General features: G+C 49.9%; 1 protein-coding gene across 1 annotated transcript; it reads right to left on the minus strand.

Moving 5' to 3' along the window:
• Positions 1-6,164: 6,164 nt before the first annotated feature.
• LOC142257660 (scavenger receptor cysteine-rich type 1 protein M130-like) lies at positions 6,165-15,700 on the minus strand. The gene is made up of 3 exons (XM_075329797.1): positions 15,364-15,700; positions 6,284-6,598; positions 6,165-6,220 (listed from the first exon to the last, which is right to left on the minus strand). Exons 1-3 carry the CDS (start codon positions 15,698-15,700, stop codon positions 6,165-6,167), a joined length of 708 nt encoding a protein of 235 aa, XP_075185912.1.
• Positions 15,701-16,421: the final 721 nt, after the last annotated feature.

The following is a 16,421-nucleotide window of genomic DNA, read 5'->3' on the forward strand; positions in this document are numbered from 1 at the left end:
GTGCAGGGAGTGAATTTCCCAGTTGTAACTTGACAAACATGGGACGGTCTCATCATCTTCAACAGTCTACCCGTACCAGTAGGACTGTATCTGGTGCTGGTAACAGCAATTTTATGGAATCTTTTCATAATTTTTTTAGACCCTCCTTTGCAAGGCCACCAGAGACAACAAGTCTGACACATAGTCAACGGCTGGAGAGGATGATACAAGAGTATCTCCAAATGAACATCGATGCCATGACTTTGCAAATGGAGCCTTGCTCATTTTGGGCTTCAAATCTAGAAAAATGGCCAGAGCTCTCCAGTTACGCCTTGGAGATTTTGTCGTGTCCAGCTGCCAGCGTTGTCTCTGAACGTGTCTTCAGTGCTGCTGGGTGTGTGCTGACAGATAAGCGCACGCGTCTGTCCAGTGACAATGTGGACAGACTAACGTTCATCAAAATGAACAAGTCATGGATCCACCAGGAATTTACTACCCCTGTGTCATCCTGGGGAGAGTAAATGCTTGTGGATTTGGAATGTGCTTGATGCAAATTTAGCTGTGAAGTGTACAACTAGGGCACAAGTGCTGCCACTGAATGGTTGGGTGTGTGTGGGGCACAATTTTTGGAAAAAAGGGAGACTCCACTTGGAGTAACCCTTGCTTACATTGTTTTTTAAAGAAGCTAAGATGAACAGAGCTGGGATCAGGAAAGACTTTGCTACCTACCCCTGTGTCCTCCTGGGGACGGTTAAGTATGGCGTATTTTTGAATGTGCTTAATGCAAATCTAGCTGTGAAGTGTACAACTAGGGCCCAACTGCTGCCACTGAAGGGGTGAGCGTCTGTGTGGCCCAATTTTTGGAAAAAAGGGAGACTCCGCTTGGAGTAACCCTTGATTGCTGTGTTTTTTTAAAAGGAGCCAAGATGAACAAGTCATGGTTCAGCAAAGACTTTGCTACCTACCCCGGTGTCATCCTGAGGACGGTTAAGTATGGCGTATTTTTGAATGTGCTTGATGCAAATCTAGCTGTGAAGTGTACAACTGGGGCACAACTGCTGCCACTGAGGGGGTTGGTATGTGTGGGGCCCAATTTTTGGACAAAAGGGAGACTCCGCTTGGAGTAACCCTTGCTTGATGTGTTTTTTAAAAGGAGCCAAGATGAACAGATCAGGAAAGACTTAGCTACCTACCCCGGTGTCATCCTGGGGACAGTTAAGGATGGCGTATTTTTGAATGTGCTTGATGCAAATCTAGCTGTGAAGTGTACAACTAGGGCACAACTGCTGCCACTGAATGGGTGGGTGTGTGTGGGGCACAATTTTTGGAAAAAAAGGGAGACTCCGCTTGGAGTAACCCTTGCTTGCTGTGTTTTTTAAAAGGAGCCAAGATGAACAAGCCATGGTTCAGCAAAGACTTTGCTACCTACCCCGGGGTCATCCTGGGGACGGTTAAGTATGGCGTATTTTTGAATGTGCTTGATGCAAATCTAGCTGTGAAGTGTACAACTGGGGCACAAGTGCTGCCAATGAAGGGGTGGGTGTGTGTGTGGCCCAATTTTTGGAAAAAAGGGAGACTCCGCTTGGAGTCACCTTGCGGTGTTTTACATGATTTTAGAAGGGCGTGCCATGCCTATATCTGTGTCTGGTCCTCTTTTTCCTCGTTACGCTCTTTTGTTTTCGCATGAGAATTTGTTCTTGTGACTTTCCCATGTGTTTGTGTTGTGTTGTGAGTTGTTTGTCACCTTTTGGACACCTTTGAGGGTGTTTTCTAGGTGTTTTTATGTGTTTGTGAATGCCTGCCATTGTTTTCTATGCAGTTCGAGTTCGGTTCGTCGAACGTTCGACGAACCGAACTCGAACGGGAGCTCCGTTCGGCGAACCGACCTCGAGCCGAACCGCGACCGGTTCGCTCATCTCTATTAATCACTGTAACGGGACCAGGTCCTTCTGCTTGCCCACCCAAACAAAACTAGCCTTGATGCTGCCCCTAAGAAACTGGCAGCACCCCTTTTCTCCAGTCCAGGAACGGGCCCAGGTTTTGTTTTACGGGACGGGTACAGAGTTCCACATTCGGCTGTCTCTCAGGGGCCCCACATCCAGGGGACCCCCGGACCCGGAGGATCGCCACTGGTTGCAGTGGTGGCGGGGCCTCGGCCATCACTTTCCCGCAGTCCCATCCTCCAATCCGCCTCTCCGGAGGTTGTGAGATGGGACAGGCCGGTCCTGGATTATTTACAAGCCCAAAAGTTTTTGGGTGGCCTGCAAGTTCTTAGCCGTGTTCATTTTTTAACGGGGCAAATCAACAAAGTCCCAACATGGATGGGCAATATGGTCCTAACAGGGACTTTTCAACTTGGTAGCCGGAATCTGCTACCTTTAATCTCTGTCTTCGTATTCTTCTTCCACCGTGACTTCAGAGCTGTACGGTGGGGGAGGGGACTGGGAGCGCCCCAAGCCTTCCTGGTATGCCCTCCTCCCTCTGGACGCTGAGGGCAAACCAGCCCCTCTCCCCACAATAACGGGTATAGGTGACCAGTTCTCCGGGTACTAGGTCACGGTCTGGGTGACCCATGAGCAAGTGCGGATACACATCCCGACGGGATACAAAGACTTCGGCCTCCAGGCTGGGCTCATATACAAATCCCCATCCGCGGTCGGGGTCAAATCGCCAGACCTGGCCTTTGTAACTCGGGCCCCGCACCCGGCAGGTGGCACTCCTCAATTTCTCTTTTTCCCGGATGGTACAGGCTAGGATCTCCGCTCTCCGCTTCTCCCGAGCCTCGATTTCCCGGCCCAGCTGGTTTGGCTACCGCTCCCAGTACGGAGCGTCTGCTTGCCCGAAGTTTCTTGGTGCGGGGGTCTGGCCCAGCCGGTTCTCCCCGGTGTCGACCACGACCGACACTTTTAGCATTGAGGAACCCCGCTGTGTTGCGGCCGGCTCTGCTGCTTGGCAGCGGCAACCCCGCGGGACCTCAGCCGAGGCCTGAGACCCGGGAATGACCAGCCTCACCTGCTGGGCCTTCTTCCGGGTAGCGCCCACCTCCTTCTTGGCCAGGCGGACTGCCGAGGCCTGGACCTTCTGCAGCACGGTCACTTCCGGGACCGGCGGGACCACATCGGGAGCGGGCATCCTCCGCGAATCATCTTTCCACGGGAGCAGGAATGGTGCAGGCCGAACGTACGGCCGTCCGCGTGCTGCCTCCACAGGCAGATCCTCATAGGCGTCTGGGACGGGCTCCGCCACCGGTGACGGGGTTGGGGAACCGGGCGGAGAGGCAGCGGCAACCACTACGGGTGGTGAGGGAGGCAGTATGGAGGGCAGGAGCAGACCGGGTCCATCAGCCGCAGTGGCCTGTCCCTTTAGGACACAGGGACGTGGGTCGCATACTCTTTCCTCCAAAACTGCCGCCACTTCACATGCCCGCACGGTGGCGGCTATCCCCTCCATTTCGGCCGTCCACTGCTCCATGAGGAAGCGCACCTGTGCTTGGAGACGGCAACACATCAGAGTTGTCCGGGCTTCCACCAATGCCGCTGTTCCAGGCGCGGGCTCCGCGAATTCTGGCTTGCCGGACGGGGTGGACATGGTGCACTGTCGGGGACCAGGAACCAGATGGATGGCAGAGTCCTGGAGTCCCTTCCCTTTATCCCTTCGGTCACATGTGACAGGGTCTTCACCCGCCCCCCCTGGTCTTTTCGGGGCACTCTGGTTTCTTTCTGCACCGCTCTGTTCTCAGGGGCGGGGCTTCACTTTCGCACTTTTTTCCTTGGAGAAGACGGCTTTGGCGGGAAACTTCGCGTCAAAAGATGGCGGGTTCTGCAATTTTTCAACAGAACACCGCTGACGATAACTTCAAGGCGCACTTCCACAGGTAAATGGATGGGTTCAATCCTGTTTGTGACGCCAGAAGATCGGACGTGTACCGCCCCGGGGCTCGGCTGGCTGCCGAGCCGCTCGGATCTGTGCTCGTCGGTGGGTGGCTCGAAGTCCTTCCGGACCCGGTGGTCACGTCGCTCTGAAAGGAATGCTGGCGCTACGTGAGGGGTGGTGTTCGGTGGGGGTGAGGGCCACGGCCGAGGCCGCAGTTGTTTGGGGATTAAGTTCGTGACGCCACCCACGGGTTGTGGTGAATGGATGGACATCACCGCTGCCGTTGACGAAGCTCCCGGGGACGGTGGTCCGCAGCTTGGTGTTGACCTACCGTTGGTAGGGGGATGATGGTCCCGGGGGCCCGAGGATGCTGAGGAGGGGGAATGTGTGCTGGTGTGTCGGTGTGGTGCAGCGCGGTGCGCAGCCCGAGGGCACTGTTGTCCCCTTTTTAGGTTGGTCGTTTCCGCCTTTCTCCTGCACCTCTCTTTTGGTAGAAATGATGACTCCTATGCCTGAGCAACGATAGTCCACTCCCCAGCTTTGTGTGTGCCAGTAGAGCCCGTTTGCCGGCAGACCCTGGCCCGTGGGATCTCGATGCCTGGGCGGTGGCTTTCTATCCCTATGGTTGGGCTGTTGTCTTCAGTCGGGTCTTGGGTGGGAAAGGACCTAAAGTCCAGACCCCAATCAGTGAATTTGACTCAGTCCAGTGGTTTTTGGGCCTCGTACTGGGTCTGAGTACACCTCCTGGTGCTCCGGTTTCCAATCGGTTACCCGGTTCGGTACCGGCGGGCCACTACCCGGTCCCGGTCCCTTACGGTTCCACCGTCTGTAATCCCAGCTCCTGCAGGCGGCCAGCACCGTCTGCCTCCTGGCCACAGGGTATCCAGACTCCGACCCAGATACCTGACAGACATCTTCTCCTCCTAACTCTCTCCCTACTCCTTTCCTTATCTCTCCCTTTCACCTCCAAAACAGATCTGTGTGTTTTCCCGCCTCAGGCCATCCAAACTCCTCGGTGGGCGTGGCCAACCACTTGGCTCCGGCTTCATGTGGTTATGTGGATGGAAAAATTTAAATATAATTATTGGAAGAAGAGCGGGAAAAATAAAAAAAAAATTGTTCAGTTATTAAGGGATTAACCTGCAAATTAAAAGGGCTAACCAAACTGTAGGGTTTCAGTTTAGAGACCAATGGAGATGAAGTTATTGAGAAATTTCGAGCGACTTGTAAAACCCATAAATAGGCACAGCAAAAGGACAGCAGGCATAATGGAAGGGAGGGGTGCCATGCCCAGCTAAAACAGATGTGTAACACCATGTATGATAATTAGAGATGAGCCACCACCCTAGTGTTCGAGTTCAGTTCGGTTCGTCGAATGGTGGGTGTGTTCAACGAACGTTCGTTGAACACTTTTGAACACCATTGAAAACAATTACAGGCAAACACAAACACATACAAACATGCACAAACACGAACGCACACACACATATTATGCTCACCTTACCTTCCGTTCCATCGCCGGCCTCCTGGGACTTGCAGTTCGCCGGTACAAGATATATATCTAGTAACCATGCGACCAATGCCCTGGAGCTTCCACTGCCAGAGCGCTGACGTCAAAGGCAGGAGCCGCTTGCCTCTGATTGGCCAGCGCAATGCCTTTGAGTAGCGTCTGACAGAGGAAGTTCCTCCCTCGTCGCGATGGTTAACCGATACACATCCTGTAGCGGCGAACTACTTGTATCGGGTAACCATTGCAACGAGGGAGGAACTTCCTCTGTCAGACGCTACTCAAAGGAAGCACGCTGGCCAATCAGAGGCAAGCGGCTCCTGCCTTTGATGTCAGTGCTCTGGAAGCAGAAGTTCCGGCATCGGTTGCTATGGTTACCCGATACACATCTTGTACCGGCGAACTGCAAGTCCCAGGAGGCCGGCGATAGAACCGAATGTAAGGTGAGCATAATATGTGTGTGTGCGCGTGTATTTTTGTGTATGTTTGTGTGTGTTTGTACGTGTTTGTGTGTGTTTGTGCATGTGTGGAATGGCACAATAGGGGACCAGGATGGGACATTTAACAAGTTGTGAAAGGAATTGTCTGCATTGTAATGATTTCCTATGGGAAATCTTGCTTTGCTAAACGAGTAACTTGGTTAACAAGCACAGTCCCAGAACGGATTGTTCTCGTTAACATTGAATGACAGTATTACTGTGAAAAGCCAGTTACGCTTTTGGTGATCGAACCGTTATCGAACATAACCTCGAACTGTCGAACTTGAAGCTAAGTGTTCACGTTCGTCGAACGACTCGAACATCGCCTAAAACAGGTCGAATTTGTGATTGACAAATAGTTCGATTTGAGCACCGCTCATCTCTAGTGACAATATAAATTGTAAAAAAAAAGTATGCAGAAATCTTTGGGTTTGCTTTTTTTTACCTGAACATATCACTCCTGCAGCAGTCATATAAGAGTAGTCTCCTTTTCCAAATTCACTTGATGGACAGTTTAGGATGTGTGTCTCATTTCCTTTACATTCTACATTGTCCAACCATTTGTCATTGTATTCTCTCCCATAATAGGCTTCAGTAGTAGCTTTAGCAGCAGAACCACAGCCCAGCTGCTTACACACCACATCTGCATCTGCTTTATCCCAGGAGTTATCACAGATCGTCCCCCATCTTCCATTATGATAAATCTCCACTCTTCCAACACATCGACCAGGACCATTGACCAGTTGTAGACGTGTGCCTCCTGCATGTAAGAGCAAATGTAGAAATGTAACAAACTTTAACATTCGGGTGAGAACCAATCTCAATAGGCTTCCACAGAACTCAATATAGTTGTAACCTGTACAAAGCAGTAATGCGGGCATCACACGAGACGATCTATCATGCAACATGTCGTCGGGGTAACGGTTTTTGTGACATACATCCGGCATCGTTCACAACATCGTCTCATGTGACACCTACGTGCGACTCCAAATCAGTTATAAATCATGGATCGTGTACTTGTCGCTCATTTTTAAAAAATTGTTTTTTTCTTATTTGCGCAGGTTGTTCATCGTTCCCGGGGCAGCACACGTTGCTCTGTGTGACACCCCAGGAATGATGAACACAGCTTACCTGCGTCCCGCGGCACCCGCCGGCTATGAGGAAGGAAGGAGGTGGGCGGGATGTTTACGTCCTGCTCATCTCCGCCCCTTCACTTCTATTGGCCGGTGGCTGTGTGACGTCGCTGTGACGTCGAACGTCCCTCCCCCTTCAGGAAGAGGTCGCTCAGCACGTATGTGTGACAGCAGTTTAACAACTTTGTGCGACACGGGGAGCGATTTGCCCATGACGCACAAACAACGGGGGCGGGTACGATCGCTCGTGCAATCGCACGAAAGATCGTACCATGTGAAGCTTGCATAAGCCAAGTCCGCAATGTTCAACCACTTTCTGTCTTGCAGACTCCAGGGTGAATTGGGTTTGTGAAGTAAAAACAAAGTAGCCAGCACTACATGTGCACTACTGCACTAAATATTCCAAACTGTACTTATTATTCAAATTTGAGATTTTTGGCAAAAAATTACAATTTCTTGAGCTAGCCCTCCATGACACGGCAAATCTCTTTGGGGCAGTCCTACTCTAAATTATTTTTATTCAAAATGTGCCATACAGCCTCACATATGAAAAAGTAGAACTGTTCATAGCAGCACTCACCTGGTGCTTTTCAATCCCGTACCCATGACTGAATCATGGCTGTGGGCGGGACCGGCCCAGGCACTGCTTCCTCCGACCACTGGCATCTGTGATTGGTTGCAATTAGACCCGCCACCACGCTAAGTGACAGCTGTTTGACTGCAACCGATCACAGTCATCGGTGGGTGGGTCTATATCGTACAGTAAAATAAGTAAAAAATTATAAAAACAGACGTGCGGTGTTACGGTTGCTGCGAGCACTGGAGACTATGTCCAGATTTCTTGCTACTGCACATGTGCGAGCGCTGGAGACTAAGTCCAGATTTCTTGCTACTGCACATGTGCGAGCGCTGGAGACTAAGTCCTATCTTGGAGCCATTGCACATGTGTGGGTGACATCATCGCTGACACGAGGTCACATGTCTCTGACACCTTCTATGCCGATTGATCGCTGGTCATGTGCTTGTGACGCCTTGCTCGGTGATAGGCCAGCATGACGTCACTCCTGTCGTTCTGGCAGCGGATTGGCTCTGGTGTCCTCCATCCTGGATGAGGCACAGAGTCTATATAAGACCCTGACACACGCCGCATGGCGCTCAGTCCTCTTGGTTCATGCATAAGAGTAGACGCTCTGTGCGCGTTCCACTAGGCATTCCTCTGTCTATGCTAGGTGAGCGCTACCGGCAGGGTAGCGTTCTTATACCTTACAGCTTCGGCTGCTGTCCGTATCCTTACCTCTTAGGGGAGCGGACATAGGCAGGTGCCTGAGGCACATGGTCTGGCTGGGCCTTGTGGTTCGACTCGTAGGTGGACGTTGCCGCTAGGGTAACGTTCCTTATACTGCGTCTGGCAGTTGTTCGTATCCTCGCACACTAGGGGAGCGAACAGAGGTAGGAGCTTTGTGCGGCTTACGCTGCTGTTCGTCTCTTTTGCACCACTAGAAGAGCGGACCTAGGCAGGTGCCATATCTAGTGGTTCGTGTCCTCGCACACTAGTGGAGCGAACGCAGGTAGGAGCTTTGTGCGGCTTACGCTGCTGTTCGTCTCTTTTGCACCACTAGAAGAGCGGACCTAGGTAGGTGCCATTTCGCACACATTGCCTTTGTCTCTGTGATTATTAACAGAGATCATTCCACACACCCTCCAAGTAAGGGAGGAATTGCTTTACTTACTTATTATATCCTTCTGTGAGTTAACAGAGGTATTGCACTCTGCCATAGTCTGCAGCAAAGTCTTTGCACGGTGGACCCTGACTGTCTGATACTCCTTTAGGTTATTATCAGACAGCCCCCCGTAACATTAGGACTGAGCCAAGGGTCTGGCAGTTATGGCAGAATATCAGCAGTTACACCGTTACATACAAGTACTTGAGTCACGGCTCAGGAGTATAGAGGATAAACCTCAGACCATGGTGACAGCTGCACATGATCCTCGACTTGCTCTGCCAAACAGATATTCTGGCGATGCCAGATCATGTCGTGGTTTCATTAGTCAGTGTCAGATACACCTAGAGGTCAACTCTTCTCGCTTCTCTACGGAGAGGTCCAGAGTAGGCTTTATCATCTCCTTACTTCAGGACAAAGCCTTAGAATGGGTGACTCCCCTATGGGAGCGCTCTGATGTGGTTACTCTGAGACATCAAGACTTTCTTGATGCTCTTAAGGCGGTATTCATGGGTCTGCAGGTTACCCATGATGCGGCTCTGAGACTGTTAGATCTATCTCAGGGTTCGTTATCCACTAGTTCTTATGCCATTGCTTTTAGAACTCTGGTGGCAGAACTAGATTGGCCAGAGAAGGTGTTGATTCCTATCTTCTGGAGAGGGTTGGCAGGCTATGTCAAGGATGCTCTTGCTACTCGTGAGGTCCCTGCTTCTCTGGAGGACTTGATCACAGTAGCAACGAGGATCGATGTACGCCATAAGGAACGTAGACTTGATATCTCTTCCTCACGCCCTAAGCATCGGGCTATTCCAGTTGTTGAGGGTCCACTACCATGTTCCTCAGCATCTGAAACATCTCCCACTCCTATGGAGTTAGGTCATACGTCCTCCAGACTACGCAAGTCTGGTCCTCCTATATGTTACGTATGTCGTCAGGCTGGGCACTATGCCAACAAGTGTCCTAGTCATCAGGGAAACTCCCTGGCCTAGTAACCATTAGAGGGGGGTTACTAGAGACGTCTTCTGCACCCTCTAAGTGTTGTATCCCAGGTCAGCTCTCGTTATCTGAGAATACATGGCCTATTATGGCTTTTGTGGATTCCGGAGCTGACGGGACTTTTGTGTCCTCAGGATTTGTAAAGGGACACCATATTCCCTCTATCATGTTAGAGGCGCCTATTCCTGTCCGTGTTGTTAATGGAACTATGTTGTCTGACTCCATTACATTGAGGACAGTTCCCTTGCGCCTTTCCCTGTCTCAGGGTCACATAGAGGAGATTTCTTTTCTTGTTTTGCCTGAGGGTATAGACGACATCCTTCTGGGTCTCCCATGGCTTCGGACTCATGCTCCTCACATTGACTGGGAGTCTGACAGCATTATTAGTTGGGGTTCGAAATGTCAGTCCCGATGTCTTCCCTTACCACCTAAGGTCGTTGCGGTTGCATCAACTGATCTCTCTCCCATACCTACACCCTATTTGGATTTCGCTGACGTGTTCTCCAAACAGGGTGCTGAGGTTCTTCCACCCCATAGGCCGTATGACTGTGCCATAGACCTTATCCCAGGTTCGGTTCCACCTAAAGGCAGAGTTTACTCCCTGTCGATACCTGAGTCGGAGGCCATGTCGACCTATATAAGAGAGAGTTTAGAGAAGGGGTTCATTCGTAAGTCTGTCTCTCCCGCGGGAGCTGGGTTTTTCTTTGTTCGGAAGAAAGAGGGTGATTTGCGTCCCTGCATAGATTACAGGGGTCTCAACGCAATCACAATAAAGAACAAATACCCATTACCTTTAATTTCGGAGCTCTTTGACAGACTGAGAGGAGCTCAAGTTTTTACGAAGTTGGATCTGCGGGGTGCGTATAACTTGGTACGAATTCAAAAGGGTGACGAATGGAAGACCGCTTTTAACACCCGAGACGGTCACTATGAATACCTCATCATGCCTTTTGGGTTATGTAATGCACCCACAGTATTTCAGGACTTCGTAAACGATGTGTTCAGGGATTTACTGTTATCCTCAGTAGTGGTGTATCTGGACGACATCCTGATTTTTTCTCCTGATCTGGAGACTCATCGTCAGGATGTCGTTCGTGTCCTTTCCCGTTTAAGGGAGCACTCATTGTTTGATAAACTCGAGAAATGTGTATTCGAGCAGTCCTCATTGCCTTTTTTGGGTTACATTATCTCACAAGAGGGTCTGGCTATGGATCCTGCGAAGCTCTCTGCTGTCCTGCAATGGTCCGAACCTCATTCCTTGAAGGCGGTGCAACGCTTCTTAGGATTCATAAATTATTACAGGCAGTTCATACCCCATTTTTCTACTTTGGTGGCCCCTTTGGTGGCCTTGACAAAGAAAGGTGCTAATCCCAAAGCCTGGTCTACTGAGACATCTCAGGCTTTCGAGGCAGTAAAAAGACACTTTTCAACTGCTCCCGTTTTTCAAAGACCCGATGAGAGTAAGCCCTTCCTCTTAGAGGTTGATGCCTCTTCAGTGGGTGCTGGTGCGGTCTTGTATCAAAAGAACGGTGCAGGTAGAAAAAGGCCGTGTTTCTTCTTTGCTAAAACCTTTTCACCGGCAGAGAGAAACTATACCATTGGGGATAGGGAACTGCTCGCCTTGAGATTAGCCTTGGAGGAGTGGCGTCACTTGCTGGAAGGAGCAAAACATCCTTTCCAGGTCTATACAGACCATAAGAATCTGACGTACTTACAAACCGCTCAGCGTCTGAATCCTCGCCAAGCCCGCTGGTCCTTGTTTTTCTCCCGCTTTCACTTCTCCATCAACTATCTGTCTGGGAGTAAGAATAACAAGGCAGACGCCCTGTCTCGCTCTATGGTTTCTACCCAGGAAGAGATTGACGAACCTCGTCTTATCCTTCCCTCCAGGGTTTTTCATACGCTCTCCCCTGTGACGTTAGACCAAATCCCACCGGGCAAGACCTTTGTTCCGCCTGATCGACAGAATGATATACTGTCATGGGCCCACACCTCAAAGGTGGGTGGGCATTTTGGTATTAGGCGGACACGAGAGTTACTGCAGAGGTGGTATTGGTGGCCACACTTAGCCAGCCACGTCAAGAGATATGTCGGTTCCTGCTACTCGTGTGCTCGCAACCGTCCATTACGGCAGAGACCGGCTGGGCTCTTGCATCCTTTACCGGTGCCAGATAGACCATGGGAGGTGGTAGGCATGTACTTTGTGGGTGATCTTCCATGTTCTCAGGGACATAGATTTGTGTGGGTCATTACGGACCATTTCTCCCGGATGGTTCATCTCGTACCGTTATCGAGAATCCCATCTTCCAGGGTACTAGCCAAACTATTCCTCAAGCATGTCTTTAGGCTTCACGGGATGCCAGATCGTATCATTTGTGATAGAGGCCCGCAATTTGCTTCCGGTTTCTGGCGAGATCTTTGTAGCCTTCTGCAAATTGAGTTGAATCTCTCTTCGGCATACCATCCGGAGACCAATGGTTTGGTTGAGCGTACCAATCAATCTATGATTATATACCTTCGACACTTTGTTGCTGAGAACCACGATAACTGGTCCTCCCTCCTACCCTGGGCAGAATTTGCCCTTAACAATTCGCTGGTTGAGGCCACTGGGCAGACACCGTTCGTACTCAATAATGGGCAACACCCTAGGGTACCGGTACCGTTTCCCGCTGCGGCACCTCCTCCTCTTGTGGCCGACTGGGCAACTAATGCCAGAGAGGTTTGGGATCGGACTCAAGAGTCGATCCAAGCAGCTAAGGACCGTATGAAGACGGTGTCCGATCGGTTTCGTCGCCCGGCTCCTGTCTTTTCTCCAGGGGACTTTGTGTGGCTCTCTGCAAAACACGTGAGACTTAGAGTGAGCTCTGTCAAATTTGCTCCTCGCTTCCTGGGTCCTTATGAGGTTCTTAGACAGGTAAATCCTGTAGTCTACCAATTGAAGTTACCTGTCCATCTTAGGATTTATGACAAATTCCATGTCTCACTGCTAAAGCCGGCTATTTTACCTCACGCTCGTGAAGTGCACTCTCCTGCCTCTGATTCCTCTTGCTCTAGCTATGAGGTACGAGCCATAGTTGGTTCTAAGATGGTTAGAGGGTGCAGGTTCTTCTTGATAGATTAAGAGGGCTATGGCCCGGAACATCGCTCTTGGGAGCCTGAGGAGGCTGTCCATGCTCCCGACTTAGTTGCCGATTACCTGCGTTGCCGGGAGGGGGGCCCTTGAGGGGGAGGTACTGTTACGGTTGCTGCGAGCACTGGAAACTATGTCCAGATTTCTTGCTACTGCACATGTGCGAGCGCTGGAGACTAAGTCCAGATTTCTTGCTACTGCACATGTGCGAGCGCTGGAGACTAAGTCCTATCTTGGAGCCATTGCACATGTGCGGGTGACATCATCGCTGACACGAGGTCACATGTCTCTGACACCTTCTATGCCGATTGGTCGCTGGTCATGTGCTTGTGACGTCTTGCTCGGTGATAGGCCAGCATGACGTCACTCCTGTCGTTCTGGCAGCGGATTGGCTCTGGTGTCCTCCATCCTGGATGAGGCACAGAGTCTATATAAGACCCTGACACACGCCGCATGGCGCTCAGTCCTCTTGGTTCATGCATAAGAGTAGACGCTCTGTGCGCGTTCCTCTAGGCATTCCTCTGTCTATGCTAGGTGAGCGCTACCGGCAGGGTAGCGTTCTTATACCTTACAGCTTCGGCTGCTGCCCGTATCCTTACCTCTTAGGGGAGCGAACATAGGCAGGTGCCTGAGGCACATGGTCCGGCTGGGCCTTGTGATTCAACTCGTAGGTGGACGTTGCCGCTAGGGTAACGTTCCTTATACTGCGTCTGGCAGTTGTTCGTATCCTCGCACACTAGGGGAGCGAACAGAGGTAGGAGCTTTGTGCGGCTTACGCTGCTGTTCGTCTCTTTTGCACCACTAGAAGAGCGGATCTAGGCAGGTGCCATATCTAGTGGTTCGTGTCCTCGCACACTAGTGGAGCGAACGCAGGTAGGAGCTTTGTGCGGCTTACGCTGCTGTTCGTCTCTTTTGCACCACTAGAAGAGCGGACCTAGGTAGGTGCCATTTCGCACACATTGCCTTTGTCTCTGTGATTATTAACAGAGATCATTCCACACACCCTCCAAGTAAGGGAGGAATTGCTTTACTTACTTATTATATCCTTCTGTGAGTTAACAGAGGTATTGCACTCTGCCATAGTCTGCAGCAAAGTCTTTGCACGGTGGACCCTGACTGTCTGATACTCCTTTAGGTTATTATCAGACAGCCCCCCATAACATGCGGTCTCCCCTAACTTTGATACCCAGCCAAAATAAAGCTGAACGCTGGTATTCCCAGACTGTCCAGACCCTCGTTATTGGGAGCCCGCAGCCTAAAAATATCAGCCACCAGCCACCCAGAATTGCCGCATCCAATAGATGCGACAGTCTTGGGAATTTACCCGGATCATTCCGATTGCCCTGGTGCAGTGGCAATTGGAGTTATGAGGAGTTACTAACAGCACACAGCTGTCATCAAGCCCAGACCTCCCCATCACTAATCCTATAGGTTAAAAATAAACACATATACACAGAGAAAAATGCTTTGTTTGAAAACATGTCCAATCTCTCCAGGCTCCGAGAAACACTGACAAGAAGGACACGGCTGACAGCAGTTACATCACTCAGTTCATGGACACTGTTAAAGTGCAGGTGGGGAGCGGGACATCCACCCCACACTTTAACACTGACAGTGCCATCCGGTGAGTTTGGGATAGCCTGCACCTCCATGCCAGCACTGCCATTGTTAAAGTGCTGTCAGGAAGAGGAACACGGTCCAGCACTTTAACAGTGGCAGTGCCGGCATAGAGATGTGGGCTGCCCCGTACTCCCCGGACGATATTGTCAGTGTTGAAGGGCTGGTGGGGAGGGGGACACGGCCCACAATTCAACTCTGAAAATGCCTTCTGGGGAGTGCAGGGCAGCTCTTACCTCCATGCTGGCACTGCCACTGTTAAAGTGCGGGCAGTGTCCCGCTCCCCGACAGCACTTTAACAGTGACAGTGTACTAAGTGACGTCACTGATGCCAGCTGGGTTCTTTGTGTCAGTGTTTCCGGAGCCTGGAGAGATTGGACATATTTTTGGTCTCTCCAGGTTCGGATGTAGCAGAGCCAGGACTGATGTGGGACATCAAGTGGATTACGTCGGACCTGGGTGTTTTTGGGTTAATAAAGTGGTGAAAGAGGGTGGTTTTGTATTTTTTTCTCCATGAATGTGTATTTCTTTTTACTTGTAGAATTAGTAATGGATGGTCTCATAGAAGACCCCTTCTCTAATTCTGGGCTTGATGACAGCTGTGAGATGCTATTAACCCCTCATTACCCCGATTGCCACCGAATCAGGACAATCGGGATGAGCCGTGTAAAGTCCCAGGACTGTCGCATCTCATGGTTGCGGCAATTCCGGGCAGTTGTAGGCTGATATTTTTAGGCTGGGGGACTCCCAATAATGTTGGTCTCCTCAGCCTGAGGATACCAGCCCCCCAGCTATAAGGCTTTATCTTGTTAGAGGGACCGCATGTCATTTTTTAAATTTATTTATTTATTTTACTGTACGATATAGACCCGTCCACCACTCATCACGAGTTCTCAGCTGTAGCCTTGTCACATTCATGTTACTATACCTGAGCAAACAACTTGTATATCCAATTTCTGATCAGTCCATATTATTGTATTAACTGATCCAACAGAAAAACAATCGTTCAGCTGTGTCTCATTTCCTCGACATTTTCCAATGAGATGTATATGACGACGGATTGTTGGTGTTGTGATATGAAATGAACCAACTGCATGACCACAGTGTAATTCTCTGCACACAACGTGGGCCTCATTTATGCCCCATTTGTCACTGAACGCTCTGCTCCATAGATTATTTATCAAAATCTCCAGTCTTCCAGCACAGCGATAAGACCCGTCCATCAGTCTTACTGTATCTTCTTTCTCTGCAGTTATACAACACATTATAGTTTTTATGTTTTTTACTCAATTTTTTTCTTACAATGTTTTCCTTCAATTGCATTATTTTTTCTCTTATTTAAACTATATATAAACTTAGATATCAAGCATAATTAAACATTTAAAATTAAAGTAGGGTTCCCAGAATTTTGGGGGACATATTTAATTACTTAATAGTGCTATTCAACAGTGTCATTTTTTCATCTCAGCTTTGTTACAACTATTCATTTCCCCTTCATTACATATGTTCCGCCCCTGCAGCGGATCGAACCGCTCAGATCTAGGGGTGGTGATTGATCTAGGGTCTATGTACCCCGACGCACCTTTGGTCCCGGATCGGTGATAGGAACAGGCTGCTGACCGTCCTTCTCTTCGGGTTCAGGCACTGGGCGTTGTGGCTTGCTACCTGGGTATATGATTCATGGCTCTTTGATCCGTGCCAAATTTCATTGGAGGTGTTTTTGCCTTTAATTTAAAATCTTGTGGGATATCTCCGGAGGTGTTCTCACCTTTTTACAATTGTACCTAGTCACTTACAATTATATATGTGATATGGGAAGCACTATTATTATGATTGTTTTATTATGTGCCAATGTACATTGAGGTGCTAGGTGTTGTGGTGTTGTGGCTCACCTGCAAATACCAATCGACAAAATATGCAATATTGTTAAATGATGGGACATGCTCTATGTAATGATACAATTTTATTAATATTTGGAAAAGTCCC

This window comes from Anomaloglossus baeobatrachus, chromosome 12 (genome assembly GCF_048569485.1).
Source record: "Anomaloglossus baeobatrachus isolate aAnoBae1 chromosome 12, aAnoBae1.hap1, whole genome shotgun sequence".
NCBI lineage: Eukaryota > Metazoa > Chordata > Amphibia > Anura > Aromobatidae > Anomaloglossus > Anomaloglossus baeobatrachus.